The sequence below is a fragment of the Capricornis sumatraensis genome, chromosome 18 (genome assembly GCF_032405125.1).
Source record: "Capricornis sumatraensis isolate serow.1 chromosome 18, serow.2, whole genome shotgun sequence".
NCBI classification, from domain to species: Eukaryota; Metazoa; Chordata; class Mammalia; order Artiodactyla; family Bovidae; genus Capricornis; species Capricornis sumatraensis.
In genome coordinates, this window is record NC_091086.1 from 18,256,156 (window position 1) to 18,276,312 (window position 20,157).

At 41.9% G+C, this 20,157-nt stretch overlaps 1 protein-coding gene across 1 annotated transcript in view; it reads right to left on the reverse strand.

The window, feature by feature from the left end:
* Positions 1-20,157, reverse strand: part of PIK3R1 (phosphoinositide-3-kinase regulatory subunit 1) — a 94,669-nt gene that overhangs the window by 25,376 nt on the left and 49,136 nt on the right. Inside the window, exon 3 of the mRNA XM_068990701.1 lies at positions 190-285. Within this exon, the coding sequence (XP_068846802.1) occupies positions 190-285 (96 nt within the window). The remainder of the gene's footprint in view (positions 1-189; positions 286-20,157) is intronic.

Here is a 20,157-nt window from a genome sequence, read left to right on the forward strand (position 1 = left end):
CTACACGTTAGTATGGAGTGAGAAGTCAAACAAGACTATCTCCCCAGGTCACGGCCACAAACAGCTTATGTATCCAGCGCAGGTGGCAGGAAGTGGATTCAATGAACGTCCACGCAACAGATACAAATGATGACACCCACAAGATCAGGCTATAACCTGTGAGCTGACTTCCCTGACCAGCTGGATTACCTTTCTTTTCAATGGCTTCCACGAGCTTGATAAGCAGCGGTGGAGCAGCAACGTCAGGGGGAGCGAACTGCTCTGCAAGGTCCGGGAGAGTGGCAGCTGCAAACGAAAACAATGCTGCGGTTACGTCTGATTGAGGGTAATCCAACGCAGACAGCAGCAGTGAAAACGATCCCAACACGGCGCCACGGACTGCAATCAGGACAGCAGCAAACTCAGGCCAGGATGAAAGAGAGCGCCTCTGAGCAGGGCCCTGTGTTTAGAAGGCTCCTCTTAGGACACCACCCTCCAGCGCTGCCTCTTCCCACGGGGTGAGCTGCCTGGGGGACACACCTGCTGCTCCTCTCCTAGGACACAATCAGAAGGCTCCCCAGAAGCCCAGACCCCCTGCCTCAGGCCCATCCATCTGAGCGCAGACCTAGCTCCCGCGTGCCCAGCTGGCCCAAGGCATGGGCTGGGGCGGAGGGAAGTGGGCTCAGGATGGAATGCAGTCTGGCTGCGCAAGGTTCCGGCAGCACGGGGCCAAGCCAGGTGTGGACCAGCTCTCCACATGCGCTTTCAGGCAGAACTCGGAACCCAAGAAATCAAAATTCAAATCCAGCTTCCTGGTCATTGTGAAGATATAGCTGTCAACGTAGGAAGATGGAACCACTTTTATCAAACCGTCTGTTAATGTGATTTTAACTTTCAAATATTCAGATGCAAGTTGCTTGGGCCTCCTTTGTGTTTTGCCCCAGGATCCACAAATGCCAAGCTGGGTGTACTATCAAATACAAAGCAGGTACAAGTCCCCATGGACCTGCTACTGAAATGCCTTTATTGGCTTACACGTGTTTTGGTCAGTTAATATCTTAACACATGTGATACTGTCACAAACTGTTCTTTCCATGCATTTACATGTTTTACCAAATGATAACAGAAGAAAAAAAATCTAATTGGGTGACACACATAATGTCCTTCAACATTTGATAACTGTATTTTTCACTCCAAAAAATATACATAAATATAAATACCTTTCTCATAAGATACCAGAAGAGGGAGCTAAATATACGCACCTCAAATGTCTCAAAATGCAAAATATAGGTAAATGAGAGTCTTTATGAAAATACTTAGCTGTGCAGTCTATTTATCAGCAACTCATAAATCACTTTTAGACACCTGAGGTTCATGGCTGTGTATGTACTCTCACATAGTTTATATAATCTAAGACTAAATATTGACAATTTTGTTTCAATGAGATTTCAGTGGTGTGACTTTTAAAGCCATATATCATGTTAAGCAAATTTCTAATGCAGCCAATCTTTCTAATAGTGAGATAGCACAGAAAAACAACAGGCTCACAAGACAACAACAGTCAAGCAAGATTATGTTACACTCTGACCTCAGAAAATTAAGTATTGTTTATGTGATTTTGGAAACCCAGAGCCTATAGTATAAGACCCTTCTATTCCCTGAGACCGTAACATGATTTTGCCCCCTAACTCTATTAGGCATACCAACTACCGAGGATAAAAGGAGAAGAGGTACATCACAGAAGAAAATCCTATAGCAGCGCTCGCCAGAAGAACTTGCTGTGATAGTGGAAATGCGCTATCAGCTGTGCTACCCAGCAAGTGCCCTGAGCACCTGGAATGTAACTCCTGCAATGGAGGAAGAGAATTTTCAATGTCTATTGATTTAAAATGAAATAGCTATAAACGACTACTGACCACAGTCCTGAAGAGCACAGTTCCATAGCCTGAACAAGGGCAGGTTTCGTCAAAAGCACAAGAAAGATTCCTGAGTTGATTTTGTACTACAAAGATCCCACTATAAAGCCAGCCCTGAGCACCCAGCATTGGTACATGGGACTCAACAACGTCTGAACACAGGGCACATGAGGTTTATCACTGAGTTTCCTGGGCCACTTTGTCCTACTGCAACAGGACTTGAATGTACTTCGCACTTCATAAAAGCAGGGCAGGCATGCTACTGACTCGCCAGACAGTCACAATGCAGAAAGCTGAGTGGGAACTTCATCTCACCTGTGTTTCCGCCACCAACCTGAGCCTATGGATCATCTGGAGAACTTGGTACACAGACAGACTGCTGGTACAACTACAAACCCCCAGAATCAGAATACCCAAGAATGAAGCTAGTCATCTGTTTGGGGTTAGTAATAAAGTTTTAGGACATGCTATTATGAGAAGCAAATCCATGCAAGTGACCCCTAGCCACTGCCTGAAAAAAAATCCAGCAATGACACTGCCCACATCTGTTAAAATATGAGTATACCTGAAAAGTCCTTAAAATAGAAGTATCTTGGGGTGGGGGGAGGGATACATTAGGAGACTGGGATTAACATATACACACTACTGTATATAAAATAGATAATCAAGGGCCTGCTGCATAGCACAGGGAACTCTACTCAGTATTTTGCAGTAACCTATACAGAAGAAAATCTGAAGACTATATATATGTATATATGAAACTGAATTGCTTGCTATGATGTACACCTGAAATTAACATGATACTGTAAATCAACTATTCTTTAGTAAAAAAATGCAAATATCTTGAAAGTTTCTTTTTAACTAGTCTTTTTAATTAAAAGCACTGTAAATTAAAAAAAAATACTATAAAAGAGCACAGCATCTCATTTCCTCTGGTAAATTATAAACTACTTCCTTTTGCCTTAGATTGTCAGCTCACAAAAAATATCCTCCCCTACAGATGACTTCTACACTGAGCAAAATGAAATTTCCTATCAGCACATGTAACAGGAGAAAAACACAAAGGTAGAGATCAGATGTAGAGAAATATTATTAATTAGAACTCACTGTAGCATCTCTTAACCTTCTCAAATTTAAAGACCTCAGCATACACCAAAGTGCAAAAAGCTAAAGATTAAATAGTAAATACATGAACCCACATATCTGCACAACATTCATCCAACTAACATGTCTAGTTCCTCTTTCTCTTCCCTCATAAATTACACAGGCATTTTTTTTAATTAAAAAAAAAAAAAAGTTGGCAACCAAAGATGGAATTGCTTAATAAAAGTTTATCTTCTCCCAGAATCTTATCAACATGATCATTTCTGCAAGCAAATATGAAAGTTAAATTAAGTGATAATTAAAGATTTCACCTAACTGTGATTGAAATGTGCACCCAACAGTTGTTATATTACTGGGATGGCAAATACTACATATAAAACTCTTATTTCTTCATTTCAGTTTGAAGGAGGGAAAAAAAAAATCTTCCCTAAGTCCTTTCAATGTTTCTTTGGCAAAACATGGTAGTTTGCTTTCCATATCCTGAGATGCAAAGTATCATCTCTTTCACTCATACGAGTGCAACGTGAAGTTTCTAAAAAGCACTGTGATGGCTATCAGGTATCTATAACAACACCTTTCTCAAAGTACACCCCAAAATATTTTAGAAAGAAAAATATTAGACGTATGCAGTAGGAAGTACAGGTACTCCTTTGTAACACATCGGGTGAATTTATCACTGCATCTTTTTTTAATATTGAAAAAAGCTTATTACTCAAACGTATAAATCATTACAACTGATTAAAGTTTTGCAATCCTTTAAAAAGTAAATTTTACAAAGACACAATGTTTTTAAAAATAACAGTGCAAGGATTTCCTATTCTGTAGTACAATATCTATGATTCAGTCCATTTCCCTTAAAAATATTTAAAAACAGGGGATGTGAAAGCTTTACCCAAGAAACTTACGAAGTTCACATTTTCTACTTTGAGTATTTGGATCAATTAACAGTGAAAGTCTAAAAAGCACTTTAAAGCAAAGTATTAATTATTTCAACTAAAATCAACTATTCCTTTAGTTTTATTAAATTCTCAAGGTTAATATTTACACTTCTGTTAGATCCCATTTTAAAGAATTTCAGCAGGAAATGACAACTGCTAAGAAGTACCAAATTTGGCAAGTTGTTCTTTGAAAAGTCCTTGATAAAGTACATCATACAGGTCAATAAACTAAAACATAATGGAACTCATATACACACACAATATGGAGGTCATATATGGTGACCATTAAACGAAATACAAATTAGCAGAGCGTCATCCTCATCAAGTTTACATATAAATTCTCATTTGATTTCACCTTACAGACAGATTTGTATACCTGAATGAGGAATGTTTTTTGGTTTCTGAATGCTGGTGTAATCAGTGTAAACGTGTGGAGAGCCAAGTCTACTCTTAAAGCTGGGTGAATTTTAGATTCCTCCACTATAAGCCAACACCAGTTTTTCACTTAGCTGAATCACTTTTCATCAAGAGAAATCAGTATTACTTAAAGAGAAAGAAGACAAGAAAGAACAGCAGAAGGCTCTAAAAGTGATGGTGAAGCCAAGATGCATCTTGTTTAAAAAAAACAAAAAAGAGGAATCAGCCTTTTACAGGAACACCAATGAACTAGCCATACTGTTTAAGAGCCCGCTCATTGGAAAGATTGAGGGCAGGAAAAGGGGGCGACAAAAGGAGGAGATGGTTGGACGGCATCACCGACTCTATGGACATGAGTGTGAGCAAACTCCAGGAGACAGTGAAGGACACGGAAGCCTGGCGTGCTGCAGTTCCATGGGATTGCAGAGTCAGATGCCACTGAGCGACTGAACAACAACCAGCTAACGAGTTAGGTGTCCCAGGCTGTAGAAAAGAATTCTTGGGGACACATCAGTCCGTCAGTTCACTCACTCAGTCGCGTCCGACTCTTTGCAACCCCATGGCCTTCAGCACACCAGGCTTCCCTGTCCATCACCAACTCCCAGCGCTTGCTCAAACTCATCAGATGCTGGATTTCCCACTCGTTCTATTTCCCCCTCTTCGCCCTGGCGACAGCCAATCGCATGCAACAGAAGAGAGCCTTCCCTCCCGACGGAGGCCCTTCCCAAATCACTAACATGGACAGGCCTGAACAATCCTTGGGCGCCAGTGGTGTGTGGGAGACAGTGGCATTCCTCATGTTCAACGGTGCCAACACCGCTACAAAGTGCAAGATGAAACCAGCACACAGCTGCACCTTTTGGAGGCCTTCTCCATAAAAAAAGATATTTTAGAATTAGGGCCTGGCAGGGACGAACGGAAAATTTAAGCTGAAATTCTGGGACTCCAGAAACGGCCCAAGCCAAGTATTTCATTACTGATGGAAGCAGCTTGGAAGTACATAAAAAGCTGCCACTTACCTTTTAAAATGTAGTACAAATAAACAGAAAAGAAAGTATATGCAAAGCGTGGATCAATATTAAATCAAGATGCTTGCCTATTAACTGTTGCTCAATCAAAACTTTTTTCCACCTGGAACAATCTCTCTCATTCTTTCAAATGAAAAATGGACATGTTGGTAGGCTAAAATATAATAAATCCCAATAATACTTTTCTTAAATAAACCTTATAAGCACATTCATACTTTATGCTTATAATGGCTAGTACTCTGAACGTTTAAACTTCTCAAGTTCTATGGGCAAAGCCATAACAAATGCTGGCTAAGGCAATGCAGAAAAAAGCTAAACAAACAAACAAATCCCACAAAAATAAAATAATCATGAGTTCCTTAACTTTGTAACTGTTTAATGAGCAGTAGAGAAATTACTAAAAGCACAACTTTAAAGCCAAAGAGACCTGGGTTTTAACCTTGGTTTTGCCACTTACTGAGTATAATCTTGGGTATGTTAATTTAACTTGAACCCCAGTTTCTTCACCTGTAAAATGGGAATAATTTTAAGTGCAGCAAGGATTAATGAATAATATATAAACAAACATGGTAAGTACAGTGCCTAGAATGTAGCAAGCACAAGCTAATGAGTAGTTATTATTAATTTTGAATTATCCATTTAATCTTTTTTATTATTCATAGATTTTTAAAATACCCAAAAGCAATGGTAAGTTTTAACATCAGAAATTATTAATTAAGACAGAATTCTCAACAGTTTTTTTTTAAGGTGGCAAACAGGAAACATTTAATTAGAGTAGATATCTGCATTTTGCCTTTCTATATATAAAAAAACACTCAATATCTTTTCAGAAATCATATCTAAATTATCACATGATTTTCACTACAGTGCACTTTTTCCCTGTAAGGACTATCTATTTGAGATACTATGCCTCAGTTTTCTGAATGTAAAGGAAAGATGTGGTTGGAATGATACTGAACTTGGTGGAAACTAGGATTTTTCTTTTGGAGTAGCAGAAAGGAAAAAAAACACGAGCAACTGAAAATGGGAATAGAAAGTAAATATCAAAGGAAATCTTCAGCCATAACTACACTATTTTTAGGCATAACTAGTTGGAGGGAATTAAAGAGTTGTCAACAGATTTAAACATGAAGTTTGCAAATCTTTTCAGATCCCCTAATTAGTCTTTAATACCTTTAAGTTTTATCTTCTCCCATTTATCTCTTCTGCTCCACAGCTGAAAAAAGGGATCTGAGATCCTCTGCCCATCTAATTTATTTCCAGACAAGAGACTAGTCCAGGAAACAAACAGCAGGCAAAGACTTTATTAAACCTAAGCAGACATTAGTTTCACTTCTGATGGCCTTGGCTGAAGTCTAGGCATTGAGATAATTGAAATGCAAGATTACACTTAATCTTTGACAGGCTAGCCTAATTAATTGTGATTCTTATCACCTAAATTGGAGTCTGATTTAAAGATTACCATTTATAGCACATAGCAAATTAAGATGCTGAGCAAGAGATAAACGGGGAAGAGAAAAAGACTTCTCCCTCTCCCCAGAACGCAGAAAATAATTCGTAGTTGAGTCCCTAGGATCTGGGAGCCTAATGGTTTATAAGAAAAGGTGGGATCCTTTGGTTGGTTGGCTTAGAAAGATTTCATACAAAGTGTGCTGAGAGGCCCCAAAAGGGAAGGAAAGAGAGGAAGAATCCTGTGACTCAAACCCAACAGGCGCTTGACCATTTATTGAGTGAATGACTGTTACGGAACATCAGTCAGGAATCACACCTCCACACTAAGCGTTTTACAGACAGGCTTTCACTTATTTTTCACAGCAGTTCTTACCACCCTCAATTTAAAGGCAAGGAGACTGAGAGAAATGAAGCCATTTAATCACAAACCTCCTGAATAGTGTCCCTGAGTTCAGCTTGGACCTGTTTCTCTCCACCAGGATCTTATTTCTTCTTTTCAAAGACAGAAACCTGTGATAAGTTTCCCCAAATTTTCCACCAAGGCTCCCTAGTTTAAGGGTAACTGTAGCAAGGGACTCATGTGTCACACAGTGGATGCTCCCCAAGTGGGCAGCTATAGTATTGATACTTTCTGGTGTCTTCAAGTAAAATGACTCTAATAATACCAGTTTTTGCACTCCCCACCAAATAAACAAAGGATGTTCAAGCTACCACGCGATTGCACTCATCTCACACTCTAGCAGAGTAATGCTCAAAATTCTCCAAGCCAGGCTTCAATAGTACGTGAACCGTGAACTTCCAGATGTTCAAATTGGATTTAAAAAAGGCAGAAGAACCAGAGATCAAATTGCCAACATCCGTTGGATCATCAAAAAAGCAAGAGAGGTCCAGGAAAACATCTACTTCTGATTTTTTGACTATGCCAAAGCCTTTGACTGTGGATCACCACAAACTGTGGAAAATTCTGAAAGAGATGGGAATACCAGACCACCTGACCTGCCTTCTGAGAAATCTGTATGCAGGTCAACAAGCAAAAGTTAGAACTGGATATGGAACAACAGACTGGTTCCAAATTGGGAAACGAGTATGTCAAGGCTATATATTGTCACCCTGTTTATGTAACTTATATGCAGAGTACATCGTGTGAAATGCTGGGCTGGATGAAGCACAAGCTGGAATCATGATTGCTGGGAGAAATATCAATAACCTCAGATATGCAGATGACACCACCCTCATGGCAGAAAGTGAAGAACTGAAGAGCCTCTTGATAAAAGTGAAAGAGGAGAGCAAAAAACTTGGCTTAAAACTCAACATTCAGAAAACTAAGATCATGGCATCCGGTCCCATCACTTCATGGCAAATAGATGAGGAAACAATGGAAACGGTGAGACTTTTTTTGGGCTCCCAAATCACTGCAGATGGTGACTGCAGCCATAAAATTAAAAGACTCTTGCTCCTTGGAAGATAAGCTAAGACCAACCTAGACAGCAGGTTAAAAAGCAGAGACATTACCACTACACAACAAAGGTCTGTGTAGTCAAAGTTATGGTTTTTCCCATGGTCATGTATGGATGTGAGAGGTGGACTATAAAGAAAGCTGAGCGCCAAAGAATGGATGCTTTTGAACTGTGGTGCTGGAGAAGACTCTTGAGAATCCCCTGGACTGCAAGGAGATCCAACCAGTCAACCAGTCAATCAATCCATAAAGGAAATCAGTCCCAAATGTTCACTGGAAGGACTGATGCTGAAGCTCCAATACTTTGGCCACCTTGACACAAAGTGCTGACTCATTGGACAAGACCCTGATGCCGGGAAAGATCGAAGGCAGGAGGAGAAGGGAACGACAGAGGATGAGATGGTTCGATGGCATACTGACTCAAAGGACATGAGTTTGAGCAAGCTCCAGGAGTTGGTGATGGACAGGGAGGCCTGGCGTGCTGCAGTCCATGAGGTAGCAAAGAGTTGAACACGAGTGAGCGACTGAACTGAACTGACCAAATAAATAAGCCAGTACATTGCCCCTCACTAGAAAATACCCTGAACTTCAGGTCCGGATGGTCCTAAAAAGAAAACAATGGGAGCCCCGTTAATAACATGAGTGAGGTGGGGGCTCCAGGTGAGTCACGCTCTCTCTCTCAGGGGCAGGGTGGACCACGGAAGCACACCCTTCTCTCCCACTTTCATCTGGTAATAGATTTCATGGTCAAGTGCAGAAAAAGTAAGAAATGCTTTATGTAGGCTCTTTCAATGAAACTTGAGAGGCACCAACCTTATAAGCATCGAAGGGTCCTCTTATCAGGAGAGGGCTAAGAGAAACTGAACAGAAAGATACTACTGGGGAAGCCAGAGGCCAGAATGAAGCATCTCAGTGGAGGCTGGAACCTTATAACTAACAGGACATTACCTGACCAAGGAGGGCATGCAAAGGGGTCTCCTGCCAAAGTGGCAAAGCTGTCCAGTGAGGCCGTTTTAAGAAAGCCTGGATGGAAATCAGAGAAAAGAACCACTAGATTCACTGCAGTAACTAAAGAGAGCAAGGCTTTTTCTCTGACAATTTTGAATATGCCAGAAAGAACTGTACAGTGAATGTGGATATCCTAGATTTTATTATTAACATTTTACTATATTTAATTACGTATCTTTCCATCTGCCTGTTTTACTTTTTTGGATGAATCTCAAAATAAGTTGCAGAAATCAGCTGCCATGGACTAAACCACATCCCTCCAAATTAATATGTTGAAGCCTTACTCCCAACGTGATATTTGGAGATGTAACCTTTGGGATGTAATTAAACTGAGATAAAATCATAAGGGTGGGGGCCATCACGATGGGATTAGTGCCCTTGTAAGAAGAGATACCAGAGAGCCCCAATATGTGCTAAAGTCACTCCAGTAATGTCCAACTCTTTGCGACCCCATGGACTGCAGCCCTCCAGGCTCCTCTGTCTGTGGGATTCTCCAGGCAAGAATACTGGAGTGGGTGGCTATTTCCTTCCCCAGGGGATCTTTCTGACCCAGGGATCGAACTCACGTCTCTTAACGTCTCCTGCATAGGCAGCTGGGTTCTTTTTACCACTAGTGCCCCCCAATATGTGAGAACACAAAACAAGCTACTGTACACTGTCCAGGAAAGGGCCCCCGCCAGAACTCAACCACACTGGCACCTGATCTCAGACTTTCAGCCACACGACCTGAACTGAGAAACTACTTTTTGTTGTTGCTATTTAAGCCACTTTGATATGGTATTTTGTCATGACAAACCTAACACATCAACACATTACACCCAAAGAGAGGAAAGAAGCTATAAATCTAGGCGGGGGTGGGGGCGGGGGTGGGAATCAATGTCAAATACCAATTCTATAGGTATTTAGTAAACGTCCTCTTTGTCAGATAGAATATTCCCCATGGCAGCCACTTGGGGCAGTGCTTCCTGAACTTTAATGTGTATTAATAACCTGATTCAGTAGATCAGGGTGAGGTTCGGGATTCTGCATTTCCAGCAAGCTCCCAATTGATACCCAGCTGCTGGTCCTCAGACCACTCTGAATAGCAAGGATTGGGCCCACCAATTGGAGAGAGAAAATCCAGATCACTGTGGGAGACAAACTCTCAACAATTAACCTTCACACACTGATAACTTGTCACTTAAATTGCCCTCGGCTTCACAGGCTGATGTTACACCAGATCTCACAGCCCAGTATCCAAATATGTGTCAGGCAGGTGATGGGTCTGGCTCTCAATTCTAATTAGATCTGCTATCATACCCAATTAGGGGCTTCCCTGGTGGCTCAGAGGTTAAAGCGTCTGCCTGCAATGAGGGAGACCTGGGTTCGATCCCTGGGTTGGGAAGATCCCCTGGAGAAGGAAATGGCAACCCATTCCAGTATTCTTGCCTGGAGAATCCCATGGACTGAGGAGCCTGGTGGGCTACAGTCCATGGGGTCACAAAGAGTCAGACATGACTGAGCGACTTCACTTTCACTTTCTATCATACCCAATTAGATATCAGAAGAGAGAGATGAGCATTTTTCTTCTCTTCCAAGGCTAAGGGTCACCAGCAGAATGGAGACCAAGGTGTGATCTTATTAGTGTTGCTCTGTGCCTCTGTGTACCATTGTGTGGGAAGAGATCACGTGAGTCACCATGTGCCCAAGATCCCACAGAAGTTCAGGCCAAGGGCTAGAACCTAGTCCTGATGGCCACACAAGAGCTTTTCCTACCTTGCCACATTCAGAGGACTCAGTTTGTTAAACTGCAGGGTGGGTGGGAGGGAGGAAGGTAAGGAAACCTTAGGAAAGCTGACCTGACAAGCTACTCCTACGACAACCAGTGGTTTCTATGTACTGAACAATTAGTGCTGGAAACTGCTCAGCACTTGATGCGCTTCCCCTCATTTAGTGTGCAGAACTTTCTGTGGTATTATGATTGTCCCCATTTTACAGAGGAGGACACTGAGGCCAAGTTCAGCACGTTGGCCATAAAACCACTCCATGAACCTCATTTCCTCCTTACGCAGACATGCCGCATATGCCCTTCTGGAGGTTATGAGCCACGAGAAGCGGGTGGAAAGTCCTTGCAGGAAGCCAATGGTACAGCACGTGGCAACAGGAGGCACCCACAGCTACCCCCTTACTGACAAGAGGTGCGTCTGTTCAGCCTGAGCTTGGACTAGAGGGCCAGCTTCTCACCATCACCTCAGCTTTATCAGGACTGAACCCTCGCCAGTCTACCCAGCCAGGCTAAATATTTTCAGGACAGCATTTATTCAATGTTTTCTCATAAGGCTAAACTAAGCACATTCTTCCCCAAGGATGTAATGGGTTTTATTTAGCTAAATATAGCTGACTAACATCACTTTCTGCAAGGTACAGATGGACTTTTTTTTTGGTTAATCATCAGATAGGGAAAGGGCCCCGCAAATAATTTACCAAAAAAAAAAAATTAAAGATTTACATAGTAACTTATATTTCAAAGAGTCCAAAATGAAATATTAATGTGGTATGCCTGCTTAATGAGGATAAGGGAGTTAAAATGCTCATGATCAAAGTGGCAGAGAAAAGGAAAAAGATGATGCGTCCACAGGATTAGAAAGAAAAAGGTGAGAAAGACAAGGGACCTGAAAATAACTGAATAGAAATACCCTGTCAGCTAACAGAGAAAACTAAGCATGCAAGAGATAACTTCATCATGCTTTTTGATTAAATGTTTTTTTTTTAATCACAGAAAACTAAGCAATTCATATATACAATAAGGGATAGCAACTGTGAGATAAAAGCAAACACAACCATTAACAATTGTGTGAGGAATCGAGTTTTTAAAAAATAGAGTGATGCTTTTACTACCTCAGACAAATGTGAGTAATTCTGGTGGGTTAATAAATTCTCCGTTTTCACAATGTACGACAATCATTTGTGAAATGAACACAAGGCTATTCACCCCTCAGCTAAAGTCCATGGACTTGTTCTGGATATAATTTTCTTTTTAAGGATAATAATTTTAGATGGGTCAGTATTGGCAGCAGTTGGATCCTATCATTAAATTCTCAAAAAAGCACAGGGTAATAAATGCTACAGAGACTTAATTGTGCCAGACCAAGCTACCATTTTCTTCCCCCCAAACTGTGACTAAAAAAAACCCCAGAAAAACGAGAAACAAAAAAACCAACTGGGTTGGTCCTACAGATAGAACAGAAGCAAAATATAAAATGAATTAATTATAGAAAGAAATCTGACTACGTTCCCAAAAAAGACCAGAAGTGAGCTACAAAATATAGATTTTTTAGGTATATTTTTAGTAATTGCTTAAAAGTCAGCAAGGACAACATGGCTTTGTCAAATATTATAATACAATACGTGGCCAAAGAAAAGGAGTGAAGTAACAAGTTAAGCTTAACCCAGATACAGAAGTATTCAATCAGTCATTCTTATCAACATCTTAGATTACCAGACAATACACTGGTAACAATTTGTAGATATCACCGTGTGAGATTGGTCAGAAAAACGCTGGTCTCCTACAACCGAAAGACCTGTGACGTTGTCATGAGAAAGGATCCAGCCGCCTGTCTTAACCACCAGAACCACCTGCACCCCCCGTTAGCATTCTGTCCGCAGCTGCAAGGGGAGTGACGGCCTGAACCACAGGAACCAGCTGTGTACATTTTGTTCTATTAGATTAGGCCTCAGTAACTCTATGAATTATGAGCTGTCAACTACTTCTTCATCTGCTATAGAATATGCTTCTTAGAAATTGCGGCTATAAATAAGTCAACAGACGTTTTTTGCTGACTTCAACAGGAGCTTTTAAAAGGGGCTAAACCTAAGCGAATTAATCCAAAAGGCTGTAGAAGGTTTCCCCCTGTTGGTCACTTGTTGCATTAGTCTTTTAAAGACTAAAGTCTTTCATTTCAGCCTGTAAAATACTTTCTGGGTATTACTTGAATGTAATCTGTTAAAGAAACTGAAAATTAGGGTCCTAAAATACATTGCCAGACTTTCTTTGACTTCTGTTAAAAAAAAACACACACACACACACACAATTAAAATGCCATACCTATGCAAGATTGTTACTGTATCATATGAAAAACAACCCAGAAGCCACTGTGTCATAGTAAAGAAAAAAAAAAGACAACAGGCAAGGACGAGTTCTAGATCTGTCAATAACATATTGGGAACTTTGGGAAAGATATTTAATACCTCTGGGTCTTCACTTCTGTATCAATGAAGTGGTAAGGATTAGATAAGTTCTAAAGTAACTACGAGTCCTTATAATTCCATGATTTGAAGATAAAAGTCAAGGAGATCATAAATTGCACTTAATCATAAATTACTGTAAAAATAACTCTATATTCCAGTTAGCCACCGTGTTGCTATAAATCTGACAAAAATCACAGGTACCTGGGAGATGGCTGGTGTTGGCCCCAAGCAAAAACTTACTTCAAATAACTGAGTGGGGGGTAAATTAAATAAAGTCAGTAGGAAAATGGCAACATTTAGTTGTATTTCATTTTTACACTTTAACCCATCGTTTCTAACAGAGGAGGGGAAACTTTTTTGAAAGTTTTTAAGTGAGATATAAACTTCCACTTTTCCAGAATGAATAGTAAATTCAAGAAGAACTAAAATCTCTCTCCCGTTTCTGTAAGTGGGTCTAATGGAAGACTACTAACCACATGTTCTTAAGTGTACTGCACAGTCACTGCTGCTGCAAGTCAGGGAATCTAACACCAACTGGTTTCTATCCAGCAGTCTCCAACCTTTGTGGCACCAGAGGCTGGTTTTGTGGAAGCCAATTTTTCCATGGACAGGCGATGGGGGTGTGTGGGATGATTCAAGCGCATTTTAGTTCTATTATTATCACATCCGCGCCACCTCAGATCATCAGGCGTCAGATTGCAGAGGTTGTGGACCCCTGCTATACACCACGATTTGGGGGAGTGCGAGTGGGGAGGAAAGATCGTGAAATGAAGACTGAGGGTCAGGCCAAGTGAGGAAGGGAGGGGAGGAGTGAGCAGTCACCGGCTTAGACGGTTCTAGTCATCTAGGTCACTTCCTAGTCATGGTAACAGCCTTGCAAAGTCCATCCGTCTCACTGTGTATGTGGGAAAGACACAGGTTAGATGGCTAGAGCAAGATCAACTGACTGATGCTTGGCAGAGCAGATCCTACAACCCATGTCTGTCTGAATCCAAGGGCCCTGCTCATTATACTTCACCTGTGATTTTCCTCCAGGGAGTTTTCTCCTGTTCACCCTTTTCTGGGGTCTCCCTGGTGGCCCAGCCAGTAACGAATCTGCCTACAGTGCAGGAGACCCAGGTTTGATCCCTGAGTCTGGAAGTTCCCCTGGCGAAGGAAATGGCAACCCACTCCAGTATTCTTGCCTGGAAATATCCCACAGACAGAGGAGCCTGGCAGGCTACAGACTGCGGGGTTGCAAAGAGTTGGACATGACTGAGTAACTATGCGCACACGTGCGCATACACACACACACACACACACACACACCCTCTTCTGAGTTTCTGAATTAAGTTGCTTGTAAACCCAGTTCCTTTCAACATCTTGAGATTTCTGTGGGGTTGCAAAGAGTTGGACATGACTGAGTAACTAAGTGCACACGTGCACATACACACACACACACACACACACCCTCTTCTGAGTTTCTGAATTAAGTTGCTTGTAAACCCAGTTCCTTTCAACATCTTGAGATTTCTGACCAAAGCACAGTGGGCTCCAGTAAATGGGACTCCATGCAAAATCAGCTTGTGATCTATGCTGCGCACTCAGTGAATGCAAACGTCAGTGATAAAACAGGTAAAGGGACAGAATTAGATGCTCAGAGGAAACTGCCCTGTTCCCCAAATCCTAGATCTTTGTCAGTTTACCCAGTCCCCTCTGGACTTGGGGCTTGCCATTCAGTCATTTGAAAAATGATACATTTTCAAAAATGTGGCAGTAGGAATAATCCCAAATCACACAAGATCAGGAAAAAACCATTCAAGATTGCTTAGTAGCGGAGGCTCTCATTACCACGATAGTAATAATAACAATGGGTAACACTTATGATGTGCCAGATACTGCGCTGTTATTTTACTGAAATTATCTGATTATGAGGAATGTTCTATCAGTATTCTCATTTTACACAGAAGAAAATGGAGGCTCAGAGAGGTTAACAGCTTTGCCCGGGCTCACACAGCTGTACCAGTCAGAGCCAGGACTTAATTGAGAGGGGTTATCTGGTTTGGAGAACCATCCAGCAGTTCCCTTGCAAGTGTTCTTCTGTACTGTCATTCCCCTTGAGGACACAGGGCACATGGCTTCTTTAAAGACTGTACCTTTTCTTGTCTACTCTAGAAACTGGTACAGCCAAGAGTCAGAACCACAAAGGAAAAAAACAAAAACACAAAGCTGTCTAGAGTTCTCCCAAGGACAGACCAGGAAAGCAGAGAATAGGTGCTCAGGAATAGCGCCCCCTGCTGGCCCATGTCCCTGGTACCCATGTGTTTTGAATTCTATGACATTCTATAGGATGTTGAGCATGCTGCTGCTGCTAAGTCACTTCAGTCATGTCCGACTCTGTGTGACCCCAGAGACGGCAGCCCACCAGGCTCCCTTGTCCCTGGGATTCTCCAGGCAAGAACACTGGAGTGGGTTGCCATTTCCTTCTCCAATGCATGAAAGTGAAAAGTGAAAGTGAAGTCGCTCAGTCGTGTCCAACCCTCAGTGACCCCATGGACTACAGCCTTCCAGGCACTTCCGTCCATGGGATTTTCCAGGCAGGGGTGCTCTGTACTCACAAAGTAGAGAAACCCTCTCCAGGCATGGGGACTACCAGTCCTCTCCACTGCTGAAATTCATGGCATAAGACAGACTATTTCCAAGGTCCTGTCTTTGAGTAAGTGATGATTCATTTTGGAAAAAGAGACACAGATATGCATACATGAAATGGAATCCAACAGAATATGCAAAATAGTCATTGAGTTTATAGAAACTCAGAGAAAGAAGATGCTTTCAGTACATTTAGTTCCTCAGTCATGTCCAACTCCTTGTGACCCCAGAGATTGTATGTAGCCCACCCAACTCCTCTGTCCACAGAATTTTTCAGGCAAGAATACTGGAGTGGGTTGCCATTTCCTACTCCATGTACCTTGAATTTTTTTTTTTTCAGTCGCTCAGTCGTGTTCGACTCTTTGCAACCCCATGAATCACAGCTCGCCAGGCCTCCCTGTCCATCACCAACTCCTGGAGTTCACTCAGACTCACGTCCATCGAGTCAGTGATGCCATCCAGCCATCTCATCCTTTGTCATCTCCTTCTCCTCCTGCCCCAATCCCTTCCAGCATCAGAGTCTTTTCCAGTGAGTCAACTCTTCACATGAGGTGGCCAAAGTACTGGAGTTTCAGCTTCAGCATCATTCCCTCCAAAGAAATCCCAGGGTTGATGTCCTTCAGAATGGACTGGTTAGATCCCCTTGCAGTCCAAAGGACTCTCAAGAGTCTTCTCCAACACCACACTTCAAAAGCATCAATTCTTCAGCGCTCAGCCTTCTTCACAGTCCAACTCTCACATCCATACATGACCACAGGAAAAACCATAGCCTTGACTAGACGGACCTTAGTCGGCAAAGTAATGTCTCTGTTTTTCAACAGACTATCTAGCTTGGTCATAACTTTTCTTCCAAGGAGTAAGAGTCTTTTAATTTCATGGCTGCAATCACCATCTGCAGTGATTTTGGAGCCCCTCAAAATAAAGTCTGACACTGTTTCCACTGTTTCCCCATCTATTTCCCATGAATGGTGGGGTCCAAATGTAAGCCATGTTGGTTAAAATTTTCTACTAGCCACGTTACCAGCAAAAAGAAACAGGTGAAAGTTTAATCTTCTACTTAGTACTATATATCCAAAATAGTAGTATTTCAACATATGATCGGTATAAAAGTTATTAATGAGCTATTTGACAATTTTCATTTCTCTTTTCATCCTCACGGCCACATTTCCATGGCTCAGGGTGACTGTGAAACACGTGGCTGGTGGACCCTGTACTGGGAAGTACAGCTCGAGAAGGACAGCTTTCGGCTTGTCTTCATGCTAATTTGGTGATCTGCAAATGATGTTAGCTGTGGGATCAAAACTAAAAAAAACAAAAAAACAGACAAAAAAGAAATATATTCCTTAGATCCCCAAAGACCAAACAAGAGTTCTGAGTTTTCCACTCTTCTTTACTCATTACTGTGTGTAATGAGTACAACCAGCTTTAATCCTACTGTGAAGGCACTGAGTCCAGGTTGACTGGGAGGCTAGGGCACCTGCAGAGTTCATTATACACTAAGAACCTTTTGGAATATGAGACAGCAGATGCCTGGTGTCCGTCACAGTGCCTGGCCTGGGGTCAGGACATGAGGCCAGACCTGTAAGTCGGTTCTTCAGAAATGCCCGTGATTAGTGGAACTGCTTCATCTGATGGCTCTCCATCTGCCACTGGCTACCCTTAGAATTTGCATTCTGTGTGTCTGGGTGCCTCCTGTTAGAAACAGGTGGCTGACTGCAGCTGACAGAAGCTTCCATTATCTGGGAAAGGCTGCTACAGTCCAGCTATTAAGTCAGAAAACCTGAGGTCTGGTTAGGTTCACATCTTGACAGCGTGAGCTGCAATAATTTCATTTATAAAATTAGGGTTCGTTAACATGTCTGATATTTGCTGCAGGATAAATAAGCAAAAGTCAAAACAAAAGGATGGAGGTAGAAATGACTACCTCCTCTGATGGGCAGAGACAGGCACCTTAGAGAGCATTCCTTCTGATAAGCTGGCCCAGTGTGTTACCCGGCATCTTTATATTCAGCCTCTTAATACACTGACTCTTTTCAGAAGGTATAATTTAATGTATCCATTCTTATAAAACCTTGGAGACTAAGCTCTATGGGTTACAACAGTAAATGCCTTCCGGGCTTCCAACTTCGGCTAAAACCTGGGGCTGTGGACAAGGGTGGAGACATTTAAGGGACAGACTGAACTGTCCGAGGCGGTCTCTTCTGCAGCAGGTGTCCACGCCGCCTGCTTCTAGCCCTAAAACTTGACTTTGTCCCAGTACATGGAACATGATGCTTCAATTCAGCCCCTGACACTTAAAAAAGAGTTTCACAGCTCAAATATCTGCTTCCAGTTTGATCCCGGAAGAGAAGCTGTTTCCTTTAGAAAGTCAAGCTGCTATTGTTTTCTCCAAATGTGAAATGTTTCACGGGTGGCAGAGGCTGGAAGTGGCAAGCAGCTCCAATTCAGATGATATGATAACATGAGAAAGAGCTCAAAGGCACCGAATCAAGATTCCTCATGCAGGAAAGGCAACGAGAAAAGAATAGAAATCTCCAGTGAGTGTGTCCTTCTGAGCCCTCTGGGCTCTTTCTGGCATAAGGTCTACAGGGCTGAAGGCAGCACGAATTTTTGAACTGCCTGAACTTCTAAGCAGAAGTCTGCATGAGCTGGCTCCTTGAAAGGCAGCTGACCCAGAGTTCTTCAAGGTAGCATGGCTTTTGAGGTGTCAGTGTGAATGGTTTCAGGTTTTGACTCTGCAGGTGAAGCCCTCGTATAATGTGCTTTATGGTGGCAATACCTAGGAAAACTGGCTGAAGAGTATGGTCTGTAAAACTAGGTCCACAACACCTACACTCAAGAGCCAGGAGATTCACTTCAGCTGCAAACTCGTATTTCCAAAAAGGGGCTCAAGATCATGAAGAGAATATAGGTCTGGGGACATCACTCCTGGAATGTGCCCTAAACTCACTGTACAAGGACACAGAGGATATGATCAGCTGACAATGCATTTATAAAGGGGTCCCTGTCACCTCAAATATTTAAGAAATCTTGTTCTACAAGGACCATTGGAAGATAAAACTCTGGACAGATTACAATCTATCTGAGGTGCTTAATTAAGAAACCTTAGGTACTTAATGAAAGAGCAATCACTTTAGAATTAGTTTGACCCGGGTTCAAATAACACCTCTGCCTCTCTTCCACCGGGTGGTGTCTCTAGGGCAGGGAACTGGAGCAATGATGATAGTCACTGGACCCTGCACTTTGTGAAGTGCCTGATACATAGAAGCCTTTTGATGAATGAATGTTGGACTCCTCTAAGTTGACTCTTTCCGGATCTCAGTTTTCTTAGACATAAAACTATAAGGAGTGGATTATTTCTAAGATCTTTTCAAAAGCTCTCTGAACAATGGTTGAGAACTGAACTAGCTGTTTGAAAATAACTGAGCAACTGTGTTGTGTATTTCTGTCAACAATATGTTAAAATACCTAATGTAATATATCACCAAAATTTTAACAACCATAAGTAATAGATCTTTCCTTACACAGCACTTGAAGATGGTATATGAATAACTCAGAGATTACTGATGAACAATAAAATGATATTATGGTGTTAGAGAAAAAAAAACAACGAAACAAAATTCTAAGTAACACCATATACAGTAAATGTTTGAAAACGTCAATTAATGTGTTCTACAAAAATTGTCTAACAAAGGAAGGAGAATACTGCTCTGCAAGATGTAAGTAAAAGTATCATAACTTCAGAGTAGTGAAAGCCCCTCTCCCTATCCTACCGACTACCACACTCTATCACTCCCTTTTAGGACCCTCCACAGATAATAAGCCAAAGGCATTAGGACCAACTTAAAATTAATAAAGGCCAGGCTTGTATTAATGGGTCGGTTGCTCATGGTAAAGTCTGCACTTCAGCAGGCTACTTGGTAGATGACAGGGGGTGAAACTTGTGGGTAGAGGGACTTTGTGACTTCTCCCGATGAAGACGCAGCTTCCCCGTGAGTCTGTCA